Here is a 26041-nt window from a genome sequence, read left to right as displayed (position 1 = left end):
CGGCCCACCTGGGGGAACCTAATGCTGCTGTATTTATCCACTCTGTTAAACTACCGTCTGGCACACAGAGCTGGTGTGAATGACGGAGCTGTGATTCATTTTGAGAGGGCAGCTCAAACAGGTGGTTATCAGTTTGATTTAAAGTTCAGACTACAACCCATAAAACCTACATATTCTACCTAAACATGTTAGGTATTACTAGCCGGGATTGTCTGTTTTTGACTGCATGATAAGACATTTTTTGTGCTGTTACTTATTCTATATCTGCTCTTCATTTCTGTACGACATTATATATAGGGGCATACTGGAGATATTTGGTTTGGTAATAAGGAAGGTTAAATCAATGAACCTGTCCAGTTTTAGATAAGCGTTAAGTAGGGAGTTTGATTTGGAGAAGTTGGAAAAGAATGATGGTTAAGGAGGCAGACATTCATAAAGACATGCTCTTGATAGATATATATATTATTTACTGAAGGGAAGTTCAGTTTTCTGAGCAGAGGAACAGATGCTTTATTATGGTTCAAGAATTTCCAGTGTATGAAGTTTATGAAGATAGCTCAGGGTCCGATGTTCACAGACATGTAAAGATTTTGTAAATCAGCTGTTGATTAAATGAATAACTTCACCTTCAGACTTTTCAAAGAGAGATGTGAGGAAGGTTAATGTTCAGGTTAGTTGCAAAAGAAAGTGGAAAAAGTAAGAAAAGACAGATCAGGATGATTTAAAAAAAAAAAAGATCTTCTTGGCTCTATTCAGACGGCCTGTTAAGGTGTGATATTTACGTCCCTGTGATGTCTTGCCTTCAGTGTGAATGTCACAGAAGCACACTGTGCTGCTGAAGCGATCCCCCTCTCTGGGCTGCGTTTGGAGGAAGTAACAGAGGCATTACAGGGGCGAGGCAGGATCAGTGACAGTGCTGTGTGTGTGCATGCCCTAGTGTTTGTGTGTGTGGAGCCCCTGCTGTTTCTCTACATGTTGGGCTTCCACAATGCCTTAACACAATGTGAATTCACACACTGGGGCACCAACATTACGCCTAATTAAGAATCAATATGAACAAAGACGGAATGACGACCAAGCTTAGTTACAGCGCTTTTGCAGAAACGCGCTCTGAGAAGGGCTGTGGAAAGCGTTGGTCATCATAGAACAGCTGTATGACAGGCTGTGTGTGTTGTTTGGATTTAATATGACGCTCTGCTCTCCTGTTCAAGTCCAGGGTGGTCCAGCAGCAAGACGGGGAGAGGAACTTCCACTCATTTTACCAGGTAAACTCCGACCTCTGAACCACCACTTCAGACGTGTCCACTGAGTGATATCACTACACTGGATCTAAACCTGAGTGTGTGTTATGTGCTCTGCAGTTGCTGCGTGGCGGCTCAGATGAGTTGTTGGAATCGCTTCACCTGCAGAATGATCCGGCTGTTTACACATATACAAGAGAGGGAGCTGTAACCACTGTGAGTTATGACACCAAACAACCTGCATTGTACACACACTTGAAGGCAATTCCTGATTTGTTTTTGACATTTGCACACTGTCCTTTTCTTGAAGACCTCCAACAATGATCGCTCGAGCCACAAAGCAGTGATGAGCGCGCTGGGTGTGATCGGCTTCTCAAAGGAGGAGATCAACTCCATTTATCAGATCCTGGCCTCCATTCTGCTGCTGGTGAGCGAAAGCATGGGTTGTTAAAAATCTAGAAAAAGAAAGAAATGAATAGAAAGTGTGGAAAGTATCATTTTTATGTATGGTTTGTATGGTTTGATCATGGCTCTGTTATGAAGTGCAGTTTTGTGTCTTTCAGGGTAATTTGCAGTTCGAGAGTGACGGTGAGATCGTTCAGATCGTGGGACTTGAGGCCGTCGAACACATCTCTGAATTGACCGAAACGGACTCGGAAAGCGTCAGCAAGAGCCTGCTGTACCGCACTGTGGCCACCGGGGGCGGCGAGGTCATCGAGAAGGGACACACGGAGCACGAGGCGAGCTTCGGACGAGACGCTTTCGTCAAGGTGCTGCTGCTTACCTTTTGTCTGTTTGCCAATCACACATCAAACTGAATTTCCTTTTGAAAAAATATCTACTCAGGATAAAGATTTAAGCTTCATACAGATGAGTAGTCGTACAGCTCTGCGCAGGGTAATAGTATTATGTAAACATCTTCTCAGTGACTTGTTTGCTTTGATCTCATTTACACACTTGTCACATCGTTTTTTATCGCTGGCTCACTCTCTTATTTCCTCGCTGCAGGCTCTATATGAGAGACTTTTTGGTTGGATCGTAGGCCGAATCAACAGTGTCATAGAAGTAAAGGACTACAACCCAGTGCTTCATGGGAAGAACACAGTCATTGGCGTGCTGGACATCTACGGCTTTGAGATCTTTGACAACAACAGGTGGGGGTCGCCGTGTTACAAACCTGCTGTATTCTTCTTTATGAACATGTAAAGGAATGAGTCACTGTTGGATGACGCTCGCTCATGTTCTCGCTCCTCTTGTCAGTTTCGAACAGTTCTGCATCAACTACTGCAACGAGAAGCTGCAGCAGCTCTTCATCGAGGTCATCCTCAGACAGGAACAAGACGAGTACCAGAGAGAGGGCATCACCTGGCAACATGTGAGAAACACACACACAAATGATTACACATGACTGTGAGAGATGCTGTAGTACATAAAAGTTTGGGCCCGACTGATATGGGATTTTGGGGGCCGATACTTTTATCTTTTATACTTTTAAATATTATTCTTCCTCTGTCTTTTAAAAAAAAGTTTCCCATAAAAAGTTATTTGAGGTTAAAACATCTGGTGCAGCTGTGACACAAAGCAGAAAGTTTGTTAGTGCAGTGATACTACTACACCCATACATGCTACATACAGGCTACATACATGCTACATACTGTACATGCTACATACATGCTACATACATGCTACATACTGTACATGCTACATACATGCTACATACAGGCTACATACTGTACATGCTACATACATGCTACATACAGGCTACATACTGTACATACTGTACATGCTACATACAGGCTACATACAGGCTACATACTGTACATGCTACATACATGCTACATACAGGCTACATACTGTACATACTGTACATGCTACATACATGCTACATACATGCTACATACAGGCTACATACTGTACATACTGTACATGCTACATACATGCTACATACATGCTACATACAGGCTACATACTGTACATGCTACATACATGCTACATACTGTACATACTGTACATGCTACATACATGCTACATACATGCTACATACAGGCTACATACTGTACATACTGTACATGCTACATACATGCTACATACATGCTACATACAGGCTACATACTGTACATACTGTACATGCTACATACATGCTACATACATGCTACATACAGGCTACATACTGTACATGCTACATACATGCTACATACATGCTACATACAGGCTACATACTGTACATACTGTACATGCTACATACATGCTACATACATGCTACATACATGCTACATACAGGCTACATACTGTACATACTGTACATGCTACATACATGCTACATACAGGCTACATACTGTACATACTGTACATGCTACATACATGCTACATACATGCTACATACAGGCTACATAATGTACATGCTACATACATGCTACATACTGTACATACTGTACATGCTACATACATGCTACATACATGCTACATACAGGCTACATACTGTACATACTGTACATGCTACATACATGCTACATACATGCTACATACATGCTACATACAGGCTACATATTGTACATACTGTACATACTGTACATGCTACATACAGGCTACATACTGTACATACTGTATATGCTACATACAGGCTACATACTGTACATACTGTACATGCTACATACATGCTACATACAGGCTACATACTGTACATACTGTACATGCTACATACATGCTACATACATGCTACATACAGGCTACATACTGTACATACTGTACATACTGTACATGCTACATACATGCTACATACTGTACATACTGTACATACTGTACATGCTACATACATGCTACATACATGCTACATACAGGCTACATACTGTACATACTGTACATGCTACATACATGCTACATACATGCTACATACATGCTACATACAGGCTACATATTGTACATACTGTACATACTGTACATGCTACATACAGGCTACATACTGTACATACTGTATATGCTACATACAGGCTACATACTGTACATACTGTACATGCTACATACATGCTACATACATGCTACATACAGGCTACATACTGTACATACTGTACATGCTACATACATGCTACATACATGCTACATACAGGCTACATATTGTACATACTGTACATACTGTACATGCTACATACAGGCTACATACTGTACATACTGTATATGCTACATACAGGCTACATACTGTACATACTGTACATGCTACATACATGCTACATACATGCTACATACAGGCTACATACTGTACATACTGTACATGCTACATACATGCTACATACATGCTACATACAGGCTACATACTGTACATACTGTACATGCTACATACATGCTACATACTGTACATACTGTACATACTGTACATGCTACATACATGCTACATACATGCTACATACTGTACATACTGTACATGCTACATACATGCTACATACATGCTACATACTGTACATACTGTACATGCTACATACATGCTACATACTGTACATACTGTACATTCTACATACTGTACATGCTACATACATGCTTCATACATGCTACATACATGCTACATACTGTACATGCTACATACATGCTACATAATGTACATGTTACATACATGCTACATACATGCTATATATGTGCTACATACATGCTATATATGTGCTACATACATGCTACATACTGTACATACTGTGAATGCTACATACTGTACATGCTATATATGTGCTACATACATGCTACATACTGTACATACTGTACATTCTACATACTGTACATGCTACATACATGCTACATACTGTACATGCTACATACATGCTACATAATGTACATGTTACATACATGCTACATACATGCTATATATGTGCTACATACATGCTATATATGTGCTACATACATGCTACATACTGTACATACTGTACATTCTACATACTGTACATGCTACATACATGCTTCATACATGCTACATACATGCTACATACTGTACATGCTACATACATGCTACATAATGTACATGTTACATACATGCTACATACATGCTATATATGTGCTACATACATGCTATATATGTGCTACATACATGCTACATACTGTACATGCTACATACTGTACATGCTACATACACACACTGAAACACTACGTGCATCTCTAATGTGGTCATGTTTCCTTCTTAATTTAAAGTATTTCATGTATTTAAATGTCTACTTGACTTTTTTGTTGTTGTTGTTGGGATTCTTTTTTTTTTTTTTTTACTTACGCTGAAAACAAACGGCCTCCGGGGAGGACGCATCTGAACCCAGAGGAGCATTAAATTATGTTTCTTTGAGTGGTGATGTAATTGGAGTTTAGCTGTGCTGGTTTTGGCTCTGATATTTTCTAGCAGAAAAAAAAAAAACATCCAGCCTTGTTACAAACTTTCTTGCACTAAAGCCTTACATAGAACATACTTCCAAACTAGAGTCTTAATCCATATTTGATCAGCACTGCTGCCTAGTTTAAGAGTTTGATCTGAGATCCCTGGTGCAGAAAGTAGAGGTTGAAACGCCTTTATGCAAATTCAGCACAGTTTATTTAAAGTGTGCTTCCAGCAGCAGATAATAGGATTCCCCACTTCACATGATCACAGCCACATGGTTTTCTTCTCCTTTACATTTTCCCCCATGTTCCCAAAATCCTTCAAACTCCGTCTTACTGTAAATTTAGGAAATACAAGGTGACATGTCGGACTTTGAGTAAGTAATGAATCGAATGGTTCATGTTAGCTAGCTAGTTTGATTCCAATTGATAAATGAGTAAATGAGAATGAATTGTACTAAAGGTGAGTAAAGCTTTTATACATTTCCTCCTCCTTGAACAACGTTTCTACCTGAGTCACATCAGAAAGATGTTCCTTAGCAATGATGTTCGCTTTTAACAAGAAAAACAACAACTCCCATGACCCCATGCTGCTTCACAACATCATCAAACTATGTCTTCTGATGTGTTTGAGATTCCCCTGGTGGCCGAAAAGTGTCATAACGTGCATTTGTCAATCTTAATATTTCTTCACAGATTGATTACTTCAACAACCAGATCATCGTGGATCTTGTGGAGCAGCCCCACAAAGGCATCATCTCCATTCTGGATGAAGCTTGCCTCTCCGTCGGTAAAGTCACCGACACAGTCTGCCTGGACAGCATGGACATCAAACTGGCCCAGCACCCCCACTACACCTCCCGCAAGGTGAGACCAGACCACAGCACCCACCACCAGGGTTCTTCTCTGCCTCTTATATAAAGAAAACCTTTTTTAAAACACAAAAACCTTTTTAAACTTTAAAAAGGGATCCCTAAAGTTGTGGTCATAACTTCCTTAACGCTGGTATCTGTGGAATCAGAAAAAACATGTAAGCAGGAAATCGGTGAAGTCTGAAGCACTGGGCTGTCGTCGCTGAAGAAACTTTCTGAGAAATATTTTATGCATAAAGTTCACAGAGCTGACATGAATTCCCTTGAAAAATAAATCAGTTCTAAACGGCTGGGACTCGACTGGAAAAGCCATTTAAAGGCTGTCAGATGTTTCCACACGAGTCACTTTTGAAACACAGCTGAGTTATGTGTTGTGATGATCACGACGGAGCCGTCCACGGTCAGGCCTCAGAATATTTTGAAGAACTCATTCACCTGTGTTCACCAACCTGTTCTCTCAGGTCGAACACCCTACACCTGCTGTCCGTCCCACACACACATTTTAAGACTCGTGATCTTTTGAGTCTTTTAAAAAGCAGCTAAAAGTGTCGATGTTTCGACAGCCCTACAGGTAATCACCACCGAGTCTACCTACTGATCTATGTTTTTCTGTGCCAATTATTGCTCCTGGTAAGAGAAGGATTTCAGAATGTCGGTCCATGAAGTACTTGTTTGTTCCTATTTTTATGTATGTTGTTATGTTGATGTAAAGCACTTTGTGACCGTTCTCTATGAAAAGAGCGATATAAATAAACTTAACTTTACTTACTTACCTACAAACAGGCGCCCAAAAATCTATGAGGTCATTACAGTGGCGGTTGTAGACCACTTTTACTGAGGGGGCCAAACGCGGGCCAGTTGTTTTGTCAGAGGGGAACATTAAACCCAGGTGAAAAATAGACAAAGATGATCGCTTTAAAAAATATATAACTATTATGCCAAATAATAGCACACATCATTAAATACCATGATTTATATTTGTTTCAGTAACAGTATTTAATGCTAGATTGTGAGTCCAGCTGTTGAGTCAAATACTGTGTATGTTCACTCCTTTTGGAGGGGTGGCCACGGGGGGGCCAAGCTCAGTGTTACAGGGACACTGGCCCCTGTTGGCCCCTGCCTAGAACCGCCCATGGGTCATACAACTAAAAAAAAAAAACTGTAGATCTCATGTTTTAGCATCAAATAGTTACTAAAGAGTCATACATTTGTTTGATTTTTAACCTTAAATGAACGGGAAATATAAAAGAGTGTTGTCTGTTGTCTGTGTTGTCATTTTTCCAACTTGCTGTATTAAAGGTTAAATGTTGTGTTGCAGTCAGTAGAGGGCAGAGTTTCTCAAAGTCCTCATAAGATTCTTTTCAGACAATCAGTTTATCTTGAATCTGTCCTCTGCACACTGTTGAAGTTTCTAACACACATTTAATGACAGAATAGTGTTGTGTGTTGTTTTTCACGGCTGGCTCTTCACTCGTCGTTGTCCTCTTCTCATTTTCAGCTCAGCCCAACAGACAAAACCATGGACTTCCAGAAACACTTCCGTATCCGCCACTATGCTGGAGACGTCACGTGAGTCGTTCACACATTTTTACGCTCTATTGAAAGCAGCAGGATGTTGTGCAGAGATGTTAGTGCAAGCTCTATAATCCACAGCAAGAGTTTTAAAGTTACAGAATAAAAGATCGAATGTCTCACGTTTACAATTGTGCAGTTCAGTGTCTAAACACACCGTGTACCAAATCAACACTCCCTTATTGATCAGGTGTGCGTTGCTCTGGTTTGCAGATGAAATAGAAAATGTGGTGACTAATTATTATGCCAGGTGTTCCATGAACACGTGAAGCACACGCCTTGTTAACGTTGTACATTCCACTCATGGAAAAGCGTGAATATCGTCCTCAGCTGCGAACTGTGCATCAAACACATTCATTAATCTGCACAGGCAGCCATATGGACACCATCGTGTTTGACACATGTGGCATTATGGAGGCAGGGAGAGCAAACAACCTCATCTGCGTCGATGTAATTCCCGCCTGTGTAGATGTATAAATTCATAGAATCACACAACACAACATGTGCCATATCGCAGCTTTGATGAGTGACATTTGATTTCTTATACCTCATTTCCTGGTGCTATCTGGTACATACATTCACTGCACATGGAAGAATTGTATTTAGTTTGATGTGTTGCAATAAATCCCGAACAGAAAATGTACTTTAAAGGTCACATATTATTCAAAATACACTTCACCATGTTTTTCTAACTCTAATATGTGTCTCTAGTCTGTCTACAAACCCCCCCAATGATGAGAAAAGTCCATCCTCTCCGTCTTTTCCCTGCTCCACTTTTCAGAAAATGTGTTCCCAAACAGGCCGTTTGGAGATTTTCCCTTTGTGACATCACAAAGGGCAGTAACCCCTCCCCCAGGTGGGTGTCACTCCCACAGCTAGGTGTTTGTTCTGCCCTCTGAGTCTGCCTTCTAACCGTCAACAATCGGGCATGAAAACCTGAAAGCCTGAGCCACCCAAGCCCTTCCAGAGAGGGGGCGTGGTCAGATACAGCTCATTTACATATTTAAAGGCACAGACACAGAAACAGCCTGTTCTGAGCAGGGCTGAAATGGAGGGGTTTATAGATATGATCAAATACAGGATCAGAGTGGATTTAGAACAAGAAACTTCACAGACATGTTTTGGGGAGCTCTGAGACTTATTTAAACTAGTTGAAAAGGAGAATATGTGACCTTTAAGAAACAAAATGTGATTGTTTTCATAGGGGAGATATAATGATTTTAGATTAGCATAAGTTAGCTCAAATGGTTCCAGAAACAGCAGGAAACAATGTTGCATTCGTATGTTTAAGCTTTAAATGTTTTTTTAAATGTGTCTCAAGATTCTTTTAGTATTTTTTTTTGCAAGTAGTCTCAGCACAGTCTGATATGAGTGAGTAAATATTGTTGATGAGCAAAATGGTCCTTAGAGTCAAACTCAAAAGATTTGAAACCATTTTCTGAGGTCAATCATATCATATATAAGATTTCACACTATAAAATGTCCTTTTTTTCTATCAGGGCTTTTTATTTGATTCTAAAAGTACATTAATTGTCATCGATGTGAGTGCCTGTTTGGTTTATGATTCTCAGAGTAAAGATGAGTTCGCTCAGTTTGCTCGTCCTTCGCTGCTCCACTTCCCTAATGTGTTCACTGGATTTAAACGTCACAGTGGGCAGATGAGGCCCCCGGCCAGCAGTCACCCGTCATGGCTTCAGTTCCAGAAGATCCCCCCCCCCACCCTGCTCACGTGTACCGCCCTCAATCTAGAGAGGGGAAGGATGTTAATATGTCAAGGGAATGCAGCCAGCTGATGAAACTGTTTTGGCTCTGTCAGATGAAGCGGCAGCAGTAATCAAACAGAAACAGAGGAGGGTTTATTGAGTTTCTGTGACTCGGGGAAATCCAGGCTAACACGATGTTAAACACAGACCAAAACACAGATTCATTTGATCCTTCTCTGAAGCTAACAGACAACCAGTGCACTGTTTTCTCACTAACCGCCCTGCCCTCCTCAACACTCAGGGGTGGAGGAAGTATTCAGATATTTTACTGAAGTAAGGTACAAAAAACACGCTGATTTAAAATACTCTAATACAAGCAAAAGTCATGCACAGGAATTATACTCTGATAAAAGTATGTGAGTTTGATCAGGAAATGTACTTTAAGGAGCAAAAATTAATGGAAATTGTGCAGAAAAATACCTCGGAGTGAATGTTGCTTTTTATTTTATTATTAGAAGATTATTATTGATGCCTTCAGTTGGATCAATCTGCTGATTATTCTATTTTAACAATCTGTCGGGCCCGTTTTCTACAATAAAATAACTAAGGGTGCATCTGAGATTAAAGGGGGTGCAGCTTGACCAGCAACAGCAATGAAAAACAGCGTATAGGTGCTGTGGATCCATCACCTGGTCCCCACTGAACAGACAGGACACGTGCACACGTCATGACCATCAGATCATAGATGTAATGAACACTGTCATTATTTCTTTTGCATCCATTCAATTGCAGGTGCAGAAATTTAAAATGAGGGTACCATACATCATGTTGCACCCTCGTAGAACCGGGACTGCAATATATATATTTTTTATTTGGACTGAATAGTGATGAATTCACGATATTATAACCCAAACCAAAAAACAAAAGTGACACCTCCAAGTGTAATTTTTTAAAGATTTCTGTTGCCCGATTAGTGATCGATATGTAATTGTAGACAGACATCGGTATGATTTGATTCAAATACGTAAGCGTCTTCAAAAAAGAGGCTGAAGCCAACACAGCTGCAGTGATTCATTCATTTTCCACCAATAAATGGACAGGGGTTTATTGAGAAATAATTGCAATAGAGTGGTATTGAAAAGTTAGTCAGAATATTGTTTATAGTCTTTTAAATGTAGCTGGTTTCTCTGGGCAACGGGAAATTACTGCACAGTTTGGTTATCAGTGATTTATAAGGGTCGAAGTCAAAGTTCTCGCCTTCCAGCGCTTACTTACTTTATTACAATAAAGTGACATGTTGAATGTCACTAGTGGACATTTAAACCCTCCTCAGACATTTTACACACCACACCACTCATTAGTTTTGCAGAAATGAATCAACAGATGACTTAGCGAGGGGCTGTGGGTTGCAGCAGTACGCTGCACCTCTGGCGGCGCGAACACGGCGGCTGGATAAGAGCATGTGTGGCAGACCTGCAGAGGTACTGACAGATGGCCGTGCGTGTCTCTGTCACCCTACCTCAGCTCGTCTCTGAGCCTCGTCTGGGTCTCTCCAGCTGAGCTGTCAGACTTCGTACATTACTTCCTGCTGACACTGACCCCCCCCCATCACCCCCACCCCCCCTTCCCCTGTCACATCCCACCTCATCTGAGTCAATCCTCACTCTGGCTAAATATACCCTCGCCTCACCGAGCTGCCACTATCACAAGCTTTGACCTACTTCGCTCCCTCCACCTCCTCCCTTTTTTCTTCATCTCTTTCCTCATCCTTTTTTTGTTTTTCCTTTCTTTTGTTCTGCAACCCTCACCTGGTTTTCTTTGTCATCCACTTTTTAATTCCCCGTTGCATTGTTCAGCTTGCACATGCAGCACTTTGAGCAGCCGTAAGATACATCATACTCCCTTACTGCACAACTTTCTACTGCAGGATGTGGTTGTCGCCCGGCTCTCTCACAGTGTGTGTTTTCCCTTTAACCTCGCACAACACAGCCCTGTCCTTGCACCAGCCTTCACCTTCATACTTAAATATACTTTCCTCTTCATCATCCCCCCTTGTCTCTGGAGAGCTGCTGTCGTTATCTCTGCATGTCCTCTCCCGTCCCAGCACTCTCCTGTCCTGTCCTGTCCTTGTGAATGACTGTTGTTGCTTGTTATTGTGTGTTCTGACCGCTCTTCTATTTCCATTTCACACTCCGTGTCTTTCCTCGCCGAGCTTTTCCGGGGATCTGGCCAGGTGGGTTTTTTTTTTTTTTTTTTCAATGCCCGAGAGCCATAGGGACACATCTGTCAAAGCCGGCCTCCGCTTTCTTTGCCTCCAGATGTGACAGCCGGGACAAAAACAGGGCCATGCAGACGACATGTGACACGCTGCATGTTTGTGGTTTTGTTTGTGTTTGTGAGTTTGTTGGAGAGGGAGGCGTGCAGGGAGAATATTCAGAGGAGAAGTCTCTGTGGGAGTAGAGTCTGAGCTACTGCAGTGGTGGAAAGTGACTCTGTATATTTGGCCAAGGTTTTTAAGCTGCCGTTTTTACTTTTAACTTTATACTTCTCTAGATTTTTTTGGGGACATTTTTGTCCTTGTGGAAAGAAAAGCTTAAGAGCGACAGGAAATGTTGGGAGGAGAGAGTTGGGGATGATATGCAGCAAAGGGCCGAGGTCGGAGTCGAACCTACGGATGCTGCTAAGAGTAGTACAGCCTCTGTACACGGGACGTGCAACATATCTGGCGTCCCTATAGTCTAGATTTCATGTTACCATTTATATCTCTATCAAAAAGTGATTTCCAATTTAAACTTCACACATGGTTTGCTATTGCATCAGCATTAAATATTGGCTTCTGTACAAATAGTTAGTGTTGGCTACTAAGTCGTGTCATGCTAAATGCTCTGAATGTTAAAAGTTAAACTAGACGCCATGAGAACTGGATGTTTGACAGGTGGGGGAATTCCAGGGTAACTCACAATGCAAGACAGAAATCTGTATTTGAGCACCAGATTCTTTTTAAATGAAAATATTGATATTTTGCTCCAGAGATTTCATGATCAATCAGGAGAGTCAGGATGAGAATGGATATTTTGTAGACCCCTCTTCGTCTCCTTATAATGAAACTAGTTTACTAGCCAATCATAAAATAGACTAAGATGTTTTTGTGACTTTGTTTCACGATTAAAGGCAAGTTAGCGCCTGTAGGAGGTCAAAAATAACTTTAATAATTCTGATTTAAAGCTGATTTTTGACCAAACTCCCAACACTTTGAGTTTTCTGTGGTCTGTGAGTGCTGGTCTCCTAGATAATAAATCTCTGTCATGAACTAACTCTATTTAAAGTAGTCCAGAACCTTTACCAGCCATGACAGCAAAGACTGCATCTGCATTTCTGTATCAGCGTTATCTCTAATAATGTAACACATCCATTAGCCTTCTCAGTGTCCCTCATGCTGCACAGTGAGGACTTTTACTTTTGACGTTCCGAGGACATTTCACCTGATAATTCCTGAATATTTAGTCGGATTTTGAATTGCATTTTATTAAGCGAAGCATCCACAGTGTGCAGGTTGATATTACATTATGAGGGAGTCAGTAGAGGTTTATTTGAGGCAACACTTACACCGCAGCAGGCTCTTTACCCCGGAGCTGGACGGCTTATGTAACGGAGCCTCGCAGAGCGCCCGTGACCTCCCACTGATGCCTCTCTGAAAACCAAACCCAGCCAATTTGAATAAATGCAGACCGCTCCGTTTTGTAGACATTTTCATTTCCCCAAAACGTGAGCCGTGGGGGGAACTGGACCGTGTTCCTAATTTGTAAGTGGACTAAGTGGTGTGACTGTTGTTCCTGATCCTCGAGCCTGAGGACTTTGAATCACTCGGGGAAGACAATGGAGTCAGTTACAGAAATGTTAGTGACCCTTGCAGCCATTTAAACTCTGTTACTCTCTGACTTTGGTGTTTTTTTTAAACATCCCTGACAATCCTTTCTACTCCCAGTGCTACTATTGTCATCCCTTTGCTCTTGATCGCCCTCACTTTCTCCCTCTCTGTTACAGATATTCCGTTGAGGGGTTCTTGGACAAAAACAAGGACATGCTTTTCCAGGATTTCAAGCGTCTCATGTACAACAGGTGCCACTCACAGTCTCTCAACAGCATGATAGCTTTGACCGTTAAACAACTGGGTGAAGTGTAAAAAAAAAGAATCTTCTTTCACCCTGTTTGCATTTTTCTCTTTTCATGCTCGCCTACTTAATAATTCCCTTTCATTGCTCTTTTTCGCTCGCTCGCTCCTCTCTCTGTTGAAGTGCCAACCCGGTCCTGAAGGAGATGTGGCCAGATGGTCAGCTGAGCATCACCGAGGTCACCAAGAGGCCTCTGACCGCCGCCACCCTCTTCAAGAACTCCATCGTGGCCCTCGTCGACAAACTGGCCTGCAAGGTTTGCCAATTCAGTTTGAGTTCGACTTCCTCTTCCTGTCTCTTTAACCTTTGTAGGAAGTTGTTAAGTGCAAAGTGGCGCCAGGTAAAACAGATTCTGGCTTCTGCTAATGATGGGTTTAAGCTTCTCTACAGGCGTCCAGCAGGGACATGTATAAGTACCGGTGTGTCCTTTCTTGTATAGCAGATATTGTGGGGTTGCTTGTCCTCATCCTGTCGGCCTTGTAAAGCTGGGTGGGTGATGAGAAGGGAAGGTGATGGCGGACCACAAAATGTGCTGCTCACCTCTCCTGGCCTCATCTCACTGTCTGAAGTCTGACATTTCCTGCTGTTATTTTTGGACGGCCTGCTGTCAGGTTGCTGTAACATCTCCTCTCGGTGTGGCTGAGGTAAAGTTAAAGGAACCCCCCCACCCCACCCCCCCTGGCATTTCCCCCCCCCTTCATGTCACGTTGAAAGAGCGGATGTCTGACACACCTGTGCCCAGTCTGCCCCCCCCCATCATCTGCTCCCAGGCCCCCCTCTACCTGACTCCTTTTTTTAATGTCCGCTGAGCTGAGTTGAAATTGGGGGCACACATGCACATGCATCATTGATATGATGAACGACAGCGTGGGCTATGAACTCAGGAAAATGCTAACTCAGTTCCTTCTTGTTCATCTTTCATGAGAAGAGAGTGAAATACAGGGCAGAAACAAGTGTCTCCTATAGGAAAGAGGAGATCGGGTCCCTCAGAGATCCCTGTCAAGGCTCAGACCAGGGGCGTGTCCAGACTTTTTGGACTGGGGGGGGTTGTGATGTGCACACAAACAAATACATAAATAATTTACCCTTTTCTAACCTCATCAATAATATCTACTTCATAACACAAGATAACGGCAACATTAGCTTCTTTTTTTAATGACACAAAAAGAAGATTTATGTTCAAATTTGAAGAACTTAAATATGTGCATGCAAACTCCTGCACACTGTGAACCTTGCAATGTTTTGGTCCCTCCACATTGCCAGTTAGTTCATTGCTAGTAAGACAGAGGGCATCATTTTCTTATGCACCTGTCTCATGAAACAGACAGGTGCAAGAAGAACACAGTTAGCTTTTTAGTCACGCATTTTTAAGGTGTTTTGAGAGTGAAGCGATGTAAACTTTTGTTATTGTACAGGTGTAGTAGCTGGTGGGTGAGCAGCAGGAGTGCTAGTTAGTCCATTTCTTAGTTTTGAAATGTTGTTGTCTTTGTGTTTGGCCAGAGTCTACCTCAGTGCATATGGAGGAATCAGTCTAAAGAGCCTTAATATTCCCCCAGTCAGTCACTTAATATATCCCTTCATGACAAATATCACCTTATCAAACATTACCAACACTGCTGATCAATTCCTTTCACCTGTGGTATCATCTAAACCCCTCCTTCCTCCTTGTTTCAGCAAGTTTTTATCTACAATTTAAAGTACAAAGACAAATAAATGTACTTGATTGACATGTAAAGAAAACTATAAAAGACTCCCTCTGACAGGGCTTTGGGGATGGCACCTGGGGTGGCCACTCAGATTTCTAGAGGGGGCCCATGCCACCCCTGGCCATCCATCTGGACACGCCCCTGGTTCGGACGTCCAGCAGTTATTTTACATTTGAGGATTTTGTGGTGTTAAAAAATGAAAACATGCTGTTAAATGTGCAGTGAATAAGTAGACGTGGGCTCAGGCTCAGCTGCTCACTGTAGAGATATTAAGGTCAGTAGACTCAGTTGGCCCCGTTCTGCAGCTCGTCTCAAAGGGTAGTGTAGATTATTTACTTGCACAGTGATGAACACAGCAGTGATTCAAATCATGATGGAAAAAATGCAAAAAAAATGAATGAATACGAATTTGTGCAGGGGAGAAAACAAGAGTGTTATAAAATATATTATCCCCAATATACAAACCCTAAGTTGGAATTGTGCAACACTCAGTTACTGATATGGTAGTAGGATTACAGTCAGTGAAGGTTCAGAGCATCCATTCTTAATCTTAATCTGTTCTGCCTATTTAATACAAATTTCTGCTGTAAGTTCATTCACATGCAGGTGACAGTGATGATGTTCTTAAGGTCAGCATTCCTTCTGATCTCTCACTCAGCCCAACAGGAATGAACTGTTCTCTGTTGTGTCTTCCCTCTCAGGAGCCGTACTATGTGCGATGCATAAAGCCCAACGAGATGAAGTCCCCCGTGCTGTTCGACGACGCCCGCTGCCAGCACCAGGTGGCCTACCTCGGCTTGATGGAGAACGTGATGGTGCGCAGGGCGGGCTTCGCCTACAGGCAGCCTTACCTCCGCTTCCTGCAGCGGTGAGAGAACATGATGTGCTTTATGGAGCAAGACTTGTTCAGTGTTTCCCCTTTTCTCTGTGAGGAAGTGGAGGAGAAAGTGTCTTTGTACTAGGAGTTCAGTGGTAACACCTGGAGTGTGAAATATACCAAACTATCGCTGAACTCCTTCAGGTGTCATGATGACATTTGACTCAAAACTACATTTTAAAAGTCAACATGATACTTTTTAAAAACCAGTTTCAAAGTTTGCTTAAAAGTGTACAACAGTGATGCATCAGTTTCTCCTTTAAACCTTTAAAGAACAGAGAGACAAGAAACTTGATGCTTTTTTTCTTTTAGAGTTAATTTCATTTGGTTTCTTTTAGTTGTTTTCAGGGATGGTTGAGCGAAAAATACCGAATTCTAAAAGTGTGCTATTTTGATAAAATGATGCTGCAGAGTTCTCCTGGTTCAAAGCCCCCCTAAGTGGGTCAAAACTCTGGGTACTAAACTTTCTGTAATGAACCTCGATAGCTGATTTATTCAAACATCTGCCTGCAAACCTCGACATCCTTAACATGATTATAAAACAGATATTTACAGTTTTCTTTTTTATCACTTACGCCATGTGCTGATTGTCACCTGTACGCTGATGGAGACTGTACGCTCCTGGAAAAAAACAATGTGGGTGACTCATTCTGCGTCATGGTGGCAGTATGAGTCATATGGTACAGAAGACCTCTGATCTATAACACAAGCAGGTTGTCATCTCTGTGTTTCTCTATTGGCTTCTGTAAACTACAATCAAACCCCTCCAGAGTTTTCGGTTTTTAAAGGAAACATGCAAAGTTTGAGTTCTTCACATGGCAACTTTATTAATCATCACTATGTACCCCAGTTTGTTGTGTAGGATGTATTTTCTCTTACGATTGTCAGACAAATAACTTCAACGTTAAAAATAGCTGCGGTGCCCTTTAAATGGAAGTAACAAGAGTCATTCCACTTTTACATCCACAGACAGAAATACTCGCCCTTTTCACGGCGCAAATCTGCAACAACACATTAAAGAACCTCTGTTGTCATTTCTCCTTAAGGGGGCACTCACACTAGACTCAGTTGCATGCTGGGGCACGGTGTGGATTGCCAAGTGCAGGGATGGGCAACATTCATTTAATTCTCACTGCCAGAGGGCCAAATTGTAGGGTACAAAAAAACGATTGCAGTCAATTATGTCTCAAATTTAACTCAACATATACCAGTGATCAAATGTTTTTCATGGACATATTTCTGGTTGTCATGATTTCATGGCAGATTTTGTCATGTTTTGATATGTAAAAATTGACCTGAGGGCCACGCGGCACCCCTGGCCTAGTGTGAGTGTAGCCTAAGACATTCATATTGACTCCACAACGGCGTAATATAGGTGTCCCAATCTGTGAATTCACAGTGTGTTACAGATTTGCAAAATGGCAAGAGAGAGAGCACAGCACAACGGGAGCTTTACATACACACACACCAGTCAGACATGCACACACACAGCGCTGTTCTCCCCCCTGTAACGCCTCTGTTTGTTCCACCCGAGGCGGCACAGAGGGAGGCGGATCACTTTGAATATTGATCCTGAAGAGCACCCTTATATAAATATACCCTCTTATAGTTTAATACCAGATTTCTTCTTCTCTTCCTGAACAATCCGCAGATACAAGATGACATGCGAGTACACCTGGCCAAACCACCTGATGGCCACGGACAGAGAGGCCGTCGAGGCCATCGTCACCCAGCACGGTTTCCAGGGCGACGTGGAGTACGGACACACCAAGCTGTTCGTGCGGACGCCACGCTCCCTCTACACCCTGGAGCAGGAGCGAGCCACCCTCATCCCCATCCTGGTGCTTTTCCTGCAGAAGGTCAGACACGTCAGGATGAGTGTGACTGTAATGTCGAAGGTTCTTTCTTGTGCGTTTAGTATTCCTCCACAGCCTCAGCATGATTTCAGAAATCTTAAATGTCAGATCTCAAAGGCTGTTTTCTGGAAGTCGTGCGTGGATTTTGATAAGAGTGCATTGATCTTGACAGTCTGATTAATCGACACAGAGACCTAATTGAGCTCGGATCATGTGATCCCGGTTAATCATGAATAACATTATCGTCTCCCGTTACAGACTCGGGCCTCTGGGTTTCAAAGAGGAGATTGCAGTTTGCCTCAGTCTCATGAATATGTGGCTCCTGGTTATGTTTGACTGAAATTCATCTGCCTGCTTGAATTCTAATTTCCTGTAACAATAATTGAGATAATTAATGAGATCCAGAGCACAGTCACATTAAAGTCAATTACCTCCCCTTGCTCAATGAAACACCCCTCTCCCTCCTCTTCCTCCTGACCTACTTTGATGACTCTGCGGAGAAGTCTGAGTCTAGAACTGGAAGGAAGTTTGTCTGCAGCTCGTCAGGACTCTCTCTCTCTCTTTCTTTAACACGTCTCTCTTTCCCTCAAACCCTCAAGGTGTGGCGGGGGGCTTTAGGTCGCATGAGGTGCAGAAGGATGAGGGCCATCTATGCCATCATGGGCTGCTACAAGCGCTACAAGGTGAAGGCCCACTTCTGGGAGGTGGAGCGGAGGTTTGCTAATGTGCGAACCATGGCCGACTACGGGAAGAGCGTGAACTGGCCGACCCCGCCTGCAGCTCTGTCCCAGTTTCACAACATCACAGTCATGCTGCATCGCAGGTCAGAACCCAGGAAGGGAAACTCATAATGACACAATGAAAATAACCAGCTAAAATGTTTTTTTTTCTTGTTTTTTTTATGTTAAATCCTCAACCATGCTCACAGTTGTACTAACTGACTCAGAGTTTAAGTTGTTTACGGACTGAATGTTAACACTGATGCCAATTTATGATCTACAAAAACAAACCATCAATGTGAAGATGGATTATTTATACATAGTTGTTTTTTTTATGCATGGTTCTGTAGCATAGGGGGGAAAAACAGCCTGGTTCTGTCCATTCACAGCATTTCTTGGAGCTGACTTCAATGACTATTCCATGAAAACACTTTAAATAGTTTTTACTGATTGTGGTGAAACTGGATCACATGTTGTGGAGAAAAAAATCGACTTTTCTGTCTTTATGTCATGTGGCTGATGTGCTGAAGTTGAACTGTAACTGCTATTTATAAGATAGCTCAGTTAGCCGTGCAGCTCACTTTTAGCTTTAAGCAGTAAAACCAAAGAGTACAGTTAAAAACCAGGTTACACTGTTACAGGGGGTTCTGTCCCATTTTGGGCTCCTGTTAACTCAGGACTGAATCTCTGGGTTGGGGCGCTGACTGATGCCGACCGCCTTCTTCCTCCTCTCCTGCGTCATGTCTCTCATGCACTTAATTCTACACTCTGTTTCTGTTTCTAAGGAGTCATGCTTAGTGGTTCTGTAACATTGTTTCCTGTCATTAGAAAGGCCAGTTACACATTTTTTTTTCATCCATTTTCTGTAACGTAGAAAACTTGAATTGTGCAGAAAGACAACGGGAGAGGAAATACTGAAAAAAAAGAAAAGAAGTTAATGTTTCTCTGCATCTCTGGAACGCTGGAAGAGTTGAGCTCGACTTTGATTCGTAGTACATCACACCTTTCATTCAGTGACAGGTGTCAGGCTTCTGTTTGAAGCTTTGTGTTTCTAAGATTCTATCCAGACGACTTAAAGCTGGATGCCTTGTCACTTCTGAACACAACACAAGTCTTCTTACTGCGCCTCTTGACGGAGCCTCGCCCAGCTGTTTCCCCCTCTTTACTCCAAACCCCTTAATGTGGATTTATTTAATCACACAGACATTGAAGTGATATTTATCTTCTAATCCTCCAGATCGGCATTAAAACAGTTAAAATAAATCTCAGCATTTGAGTAATAACTTCAATGTGTTACTCCGGGTGAGCGAGAGCGAGAGAGATCTTTTTTGATCAACATGAATATGTTTTGGCACTTCAGATAAAACCTCTTTTTTTTTTTTTTTCTTCCATCCCTCACAGACTTCAAGCTTTTTTTTTTTTTTTCCCTCCCACTGCATTGTTTTCCTTTGCACCTTTGATGTATGGCTCCACCCACGTGACATGCTGTCTTGTTCCCATCCCCTTGTTGTCAGGTGGTGGGCGAGGCAGATCGTGAAGAACATCCCTCCGTCTGACACGCTGGAGGTGCGAGCCAAAGTGGCGGCTCTGACTGCTCTGAGCGGAGAGAGGAAAGACTGGGGAGTCAGCAGAGCCTGGGAGAGGGACTACCTCGCCAATGTAAGAACCACATACGATCACGATCAGGTGTGTCAACCTGTGGTTAGGTTGACTGAAAGTTAGGCCGAGACAGCATTTCCAGCATGGCGGCTGCTGCTGATGAGCCTCCAGAGCCCGCTGCAGTGACAGACAGGTGACATCACTCAGGCTTCAAACATTAATATTCAAATTCAAATGCAGCACAAAAGAGCAGGGATAGTTGGTAAGAATCTTTACTTAAGACTCAGCTTGTAAAGGACAAACAGGTAGGTAAAGTTCAGTTCTTTGGCGTGGAACCATCAGAGTCTTTTGATTGGACTGGAGGCTTCGGCTTGGGGGTCCGAACTGTGAGATACACAAGTGATGAAGGGGTAGGTAAATGTTCACAGAATACACGCAGACGGCGACACAGTGAGAGTCTCTGATCAACAGAGGAGGAAACAGGTGAACTCACTCTGCAGCATTGTTTGTTAAGAGTCAGCACGCGGCCAGAGGAAGAGGCAGACAGGAACAAGTGACACTGGGGCAGACTTCAAGGTCAGGGACAGACGGCTGAGATGATTTTAAGGATCATAACAATGCATGCAGGGTCAGAAAGAGGGACTCAGTAACAGAGTGAGGGCTGGAGAGTCGAGCATTTGATGTCAAAGAACGGTCTTGAAATGTGCGAGTGAGCAGGAGAGGTTTTCCTACTGGCTTGATTGCAGACGAGAGGCAGCTGTGTCCGCAGGTGAGCGGGGTTGAGCTTGATGAGGTGGGAGTGATCGGCAGACAGAGTGAAGCGGAGGCAGGCTGAGTGGAAAATGACTTGAGTGGGGGGTTCAGGTGAGCGGAGGAGTAGAAATGTGACAGTTGTGAATATGGAAGTGTTTGTTAGATTCATTTTGATTCAGGAGAAACAGGTTTCAAATGAAATGGTTTTTGACTGGTGAATAAATCTTGTTATATCAGCGCATATGTGAGTGAAATTAGGCGATACCGACAGTCACTTGATACGCTGATATCGGACGATGTTATCAGGCTTTAATAAATTGTTGTCATCCAATGATAATGTGTTTTTATGAACTTTCTAACTTACTATCTGAGGACCTCATTGACCGTGTCCTGTTCTTTGACACACTCCACTCAACAACAAAATGTTTTTTTTTTTTCCTTTTACAGAGATGAGTGAAAAAGTCCACTCACTTCACTGGCAGAATAATTCCTTTTAGATTCATCTCAACACTTGAATACCCAGCAGTGTTTCTGATCACAGGAATCGTCTGTTGTTGGGGATGTTTGTGGCGCATGTGACGAGAGCTCGCAGTAAACAGCGTGACTGAAAGAGGACAGCGCTCATGAACACAGCCCTTCCTTAATGAATCCCACAGTCGGCTCATTTAGCAGCTAATCCGAGGGTGTTTGCTCGCTCGAGGCTCTTGAGAGACGCCTTCGGGGGGGGGGTGGGGGGGGGGGGGGGGGGTGAGCATGACCACCACAGAGTCCTGAGTCACTCCTCTCGTTAGCCCGTCAGACGGCCCGTGACTCGCCGCCCTCCTCCAGGGCTCCAGCTTCACATGATTGTATTTAAATCCTACAAAGACCTATAGTTAAATGCACTCAGTCAGCCTGAATCGTGACTCGTGTGTGTGTGTGTGTGTGTGTGTGTGTGTGTGTGTGTGTGTGTGTGTGTGTGTGTGTGTGTGTGTGTGTGTGTGTGTGTGTGTGTGTGTGTGTGTGTGTGTGTGTGTGTGTGTGTGTGTGTGTGTGTGTGTGTGTGTGTGTGTGTGTGTGTGTGTGTGTGTCTGACGTGTCCGAGTACCAATTAGTGTAAATCATGTATTCTCGTAAAAAAAAACCTTCAACAGATTAAAGATTAAAGGGTCAACAAGTTGACTTCAATATTTCAGATTAAAGCTCGTCTTACAAATCAGAGCAGGGAAGTTGTTGGCATGGCAACCCTTCAGGACAAGAAGCTGTGAGCTGGAAAAGATGATCATAATTTATTTTTTTTTTAAATCAAGTTTTCACTTGATTTTTCAGGCGGCTGGGAGCGATAATCGTATACGTGTGATTTTTTAAAAAACATCTAACTTGATGAATAATGAAAACTGTCTTTGCAATCGCGTGCAACTTACGTCCTACAGCGTTATTATGATATATTACCCTCAGTTCAGAATCATTAGAAAAGGAGCTTAATGTAGAGGAGAAGTGTGATTTCATTACTTATTCTTCTTCATGTGTGCTCAGAGGAGCACAACAGGAAGTCACCAGGCTCATCCATAGATCCCTCTGAACATGGACCCAAATAAGCTTCACATCAACAATCTTCTAATAAGACTTTAACCCTTTTCACACATACTGAAATCTCCTGAAAAACTCTGGAGACTTGGCTACCCGGAGGTTCTTTAGGCTGTGTGTGAACACAAACAGATGCATTTTTCACGCGGTCTTTACCCGGAGTTTCTCCAGCCAGACCCCTCGTAGTTTATCCACAGAAAATCTGAGTGAGCAGCATATACTCTGGAGATTTCAATTTGAGCCAATAGAAAGAGAATGACGTTTATATAGTGACTGTCTAAAGTGTCTGCACGCGACCTCTACGATCTCCGTGCTCTAATTAAACGTCTGCATTCTGTTTTCTGTTGGTCAGTATGTTGTTCTCCTCTCTTTTGTGGATGTTGTCATCCCATTGGATTACACATAGCATTGATATAAAGGCAAATATTCTCATTATAACGTCGTTAGCGGACTCTGTTGCTTCAGCCGCTACTTCCACGTTGTTTATTTACATCACGTCTTACCTCAGCAAATCCCCCGAGCCCCCCTCCCCTCTGACAGGGAAAGTCCCCCGCTGTGAGGAGCATATGTGAACGACTAGGTCGGGAGAATCTCCAGAGAAGTCCTCCTGTAAATATCTAGATATTATCCGGAGTGCTTAAGTGAAAAAGGCTTTTGTTAACATTTTTGGTTAAAGGAATTAGCTCCCATACGACCAAAAGAGCATCAGTGAGGCTGTAAACCTGTGTTGGGGCAAACTTCTTGGTGTTTTATCCAACACACTTTTAGCAAATGCAAAAGTTCTTGGGAGAAATGGTCACATAAAAAGTTTGAGATTTTCCTCTTAGCGGGCCCCCCCACCACTGTATTTCTAATCAGGCAGTTTAGCTCCAGTATCAGGCCACCCTCACCCTCATCCTTCTCCGACAGCATGTCAAACTCTGTGTCTGCTAACTGCACCCCGAGGCCCTGAGCTTTCATCTCCTTCTTATAGAGATAAAGCAACAAAACGAAGAAGAAGAGGTCACCCAGAGTTACACTCCTAAACCGTCTGAAATGTAACTGCATGATGATGATGATAACATCAGCCGGCTTCTCACAATAACACGACTCTTTCAACTCTGCAGGTGCGAGACAGCCCTGAGACCAGCCCGGGCTTCGTCCGTATTTCCAAGGAGCTGAGGAACAAAGACGAGTACTCTCAGGTCCTCTTCTCGGGCTTCTGCAGAAAGGTACAGTTTGTGTGGGAGGAGAACGAGATGATCAGAAATGAATGTTTTGTACGAGGAGTTTCCTTTCTTTTGCTGTTCCCTTGCAGCTCTGGGATATTTTTCTCTCCTTCTTCTGTGTTCTCTGTTCCACCCCCTCGCACTCCTCTTTCATGTTTTCATGTTTCCAGCGGTGAACACGGCCCTCTCAGACAGAAATATGAAGAATACAAATCTCAGAGGATTAATCATGAAAGGCATTGAACTCCTTAACCCTACAGATTGTCCTCTTCTTTTCTGCCACTGAAAAGACTCGGCTGAATTATTATTTTTGCCTCATGCTGAACTTGCTCTTATCGTCTCCCTTGGGGATCACAGTGGCCATATTTTCCTTATCAGGGATTGTGGAGCGAGGGATTCCACTAAAACTCTTGGTGCAGCTTTTAAGCCAAAGTATGCCTGGAGATATGCAGGCTTTGATAAAGGCAATGAAACCATCTCCGACTCTGACAAACCCACCGGAGCTTTTATCTTGAGTCTGAAGTTCTCTTTTTATTTCCTGCTTTGTGAATGTTTCTTGTTTGCAGCTCCACAAGGAAAACCTAGAGAAAACAGCAACAACTAAAAAGAAAAATAGAAAATGTGCAAATGTGGAGCTTTATCCTCTCTCTCTCTCTCTCTCTCTCTCTCTCTCTCTCTCTCTCTCTCTGCTCTCTCAGGTGAATAGATTCAACAAAAGCACAGACCGAGGCCTGCTCGTCACAGACAAGTACGTCTACAAATTGGAGCCAAAGAAACAGAACAAGGTTTTGAAGAGGCTTCCTTTGGACGCTGTAAGTACTCACATGGGAGAGAGCGTTCATGCACAGACGCACCACCACACTCCACCCCGAACCCTTAAAGCTACAGAGCCGCGCACACATCCAGATAAAGACACGCAGAGCAGGCCTTTTTAAAATAGATTTTAATTGAACTTAATTGTGTTCTTCTGTAGTTTTTGAATAAACAAAGTAAACACTGAAAAAGTTGCATAAAGCTGCGCTGTGGCTCACCATGGCTGTTTCAGTTTCCTCAGTTTCCCCGACAGAAGGGTACCATAAAAGTAGGACGGTACGGATCCTTTATTTTGGTACCATTCCCAACTTTTGACGGTGGAAACGCAAATAAATGGGTACCGTACTGAATCAAACTGAACCGGACCGCTTGGTGGAAACAGGGCTTACCTTTCTTGGAAGGACTTGGGGTACTTAACTCACAAATTGACCAGAAAAGCTTTGCTCTAAATTTCATTTCTCTAAGAATTTTTCAGGTGGTTAAAATTCCCTAACTGCCCCCCTTCAAGTACTTTAGTCCGGGTATAAGGATTGGGGTTGCACGTGCGTTGTTTGCTCTTGTGTTAATCCATGATTGGTCCACTATACCTAATTCTGCTGCAGTGAAACACAGATATAAGTTCCTGAGAACTGTTCTAATTAGGGTGAATATTGCTACATGCCTCCATGATTCAGGCTTTTGCAAAACTAGACGCACAAGTTACAGTTATGTGCACGCAGGTCACCATGTGGTGGACTCTGAAGCTTCAGTGTTTATCCAGCTCTGCATCGGTCTGTAAACCTTTCTGCGTTCTAACCTCTCTCCATTTTTCAAAAGCATCTCCAATATTGATCCTAGTTTGAGCACGTTTCTGTGGAGCTTATTAGAAACGTGCAGAGGCTTTTTAGGTCGGGTACAATCACTTCTATCTGAGCCACTTCTCTTACCCGCTTCGGTCGCTGGAACACCTTTTGACCTGATAACTGCTCTCATGTCTGACAAACTGAAGGGCAAGGGGTAAAATGGCCAAGTGGGGGTGCCTTAAAACAGACCATTCAGCATGTTTC

The 26041-nt window shown here is 42.8% G+C and overlaps 1 protein-coding gene and 1 long non-coding RNA gene across 2 annotated transcripts in view; one reads left to right on the top strand and one right to left on the bottom strand.

Annotated features, from left to right (window-relative positions):
• myo1g (myosin IG) overlaps window positions 1-26041 on the top strand; it is a 56542-nt gene that overhangs the window by 5814 nt on the left and 24687 nt on the right. The window contains exons 5-20 of the mRNA XM_020642305.3: window positions 1212-1265; window positions 1362-1457; window positions 1552-1668; window positions 1805-2011; window positions 2250-2395; window positions 2502-2616; window positions 6276-6446; window positions 7950-8020; window positions 13771-13845; window positions 14022-14154; window positions 16306-16472; window positions 18133-18340; window positions 18937-19160; window positions 20571-20715; window positions 24081-24185; window positions 24881-24994. Of these exons, the coding sequence (XP_020497961.2) occupies window positions 1212-1265; window positions 1362-1457; window positions 1552-1668; window positions 1805-2011; window positions 2250-2395; window positions 2502-2616; window positions 6276-6446; window positions 7950-8020; window positions 13771-13845; window positions 14022-14154; window positions 16306-16472; window positions 18133-18340; window positions 18937-19160; window positions 20571-20715; window positions 24081-24185; window positions 24881-24994 (2148 nt within the window). The remainder of the gene's footprint in view (window positions 1-1211; window positions 1266-1361; window positions 1458-1551; window positions 1669-1804; window positions 2012-2249; window positions 2396-2501; window positions 2617-6275; window positions 6447-7949; window positions 8021-13770; window positions 13846-14021; window positions 14155-16305; window positions 16473-18132; window positions 18341-18936; window positions 19161-20570; window positions 20716-24080; window positions 24186-24880; window positions 24995-26041) is intronic.
• Window positions 20912-21374, bottom strand: LOC114920680 (uncharacterized). Its single transcript, XR_003809010.2, has 2 exons — window positions 21149-21374; window positions 20912-21039 (listed from the first exon to the last, which is right to left on the bottom strand). It is a non-coding gene; the product is annotated as an uncharacterized lncRNA (long non-coding RNA).

The sequence above is a fragment of the Labrus bergylta genome, chromosome 19 (assembly GCF_963930695.1).
Source record: "Labrus bergylta chromosome 19, fLabBer1.1, whole genome shotgun sequence".
NCBI classification, from domain to species: domain Eukaryota; kingdom Metazoa; phylum Chordata; class Actinopteri; order Labriformes; family Labridae; genus Labrus; species Labrus bergylta.
Note: the sequence above shows the minus strand (reverse complement) of the source record. Positions and strands in the feature narration are given on the sequence as shown.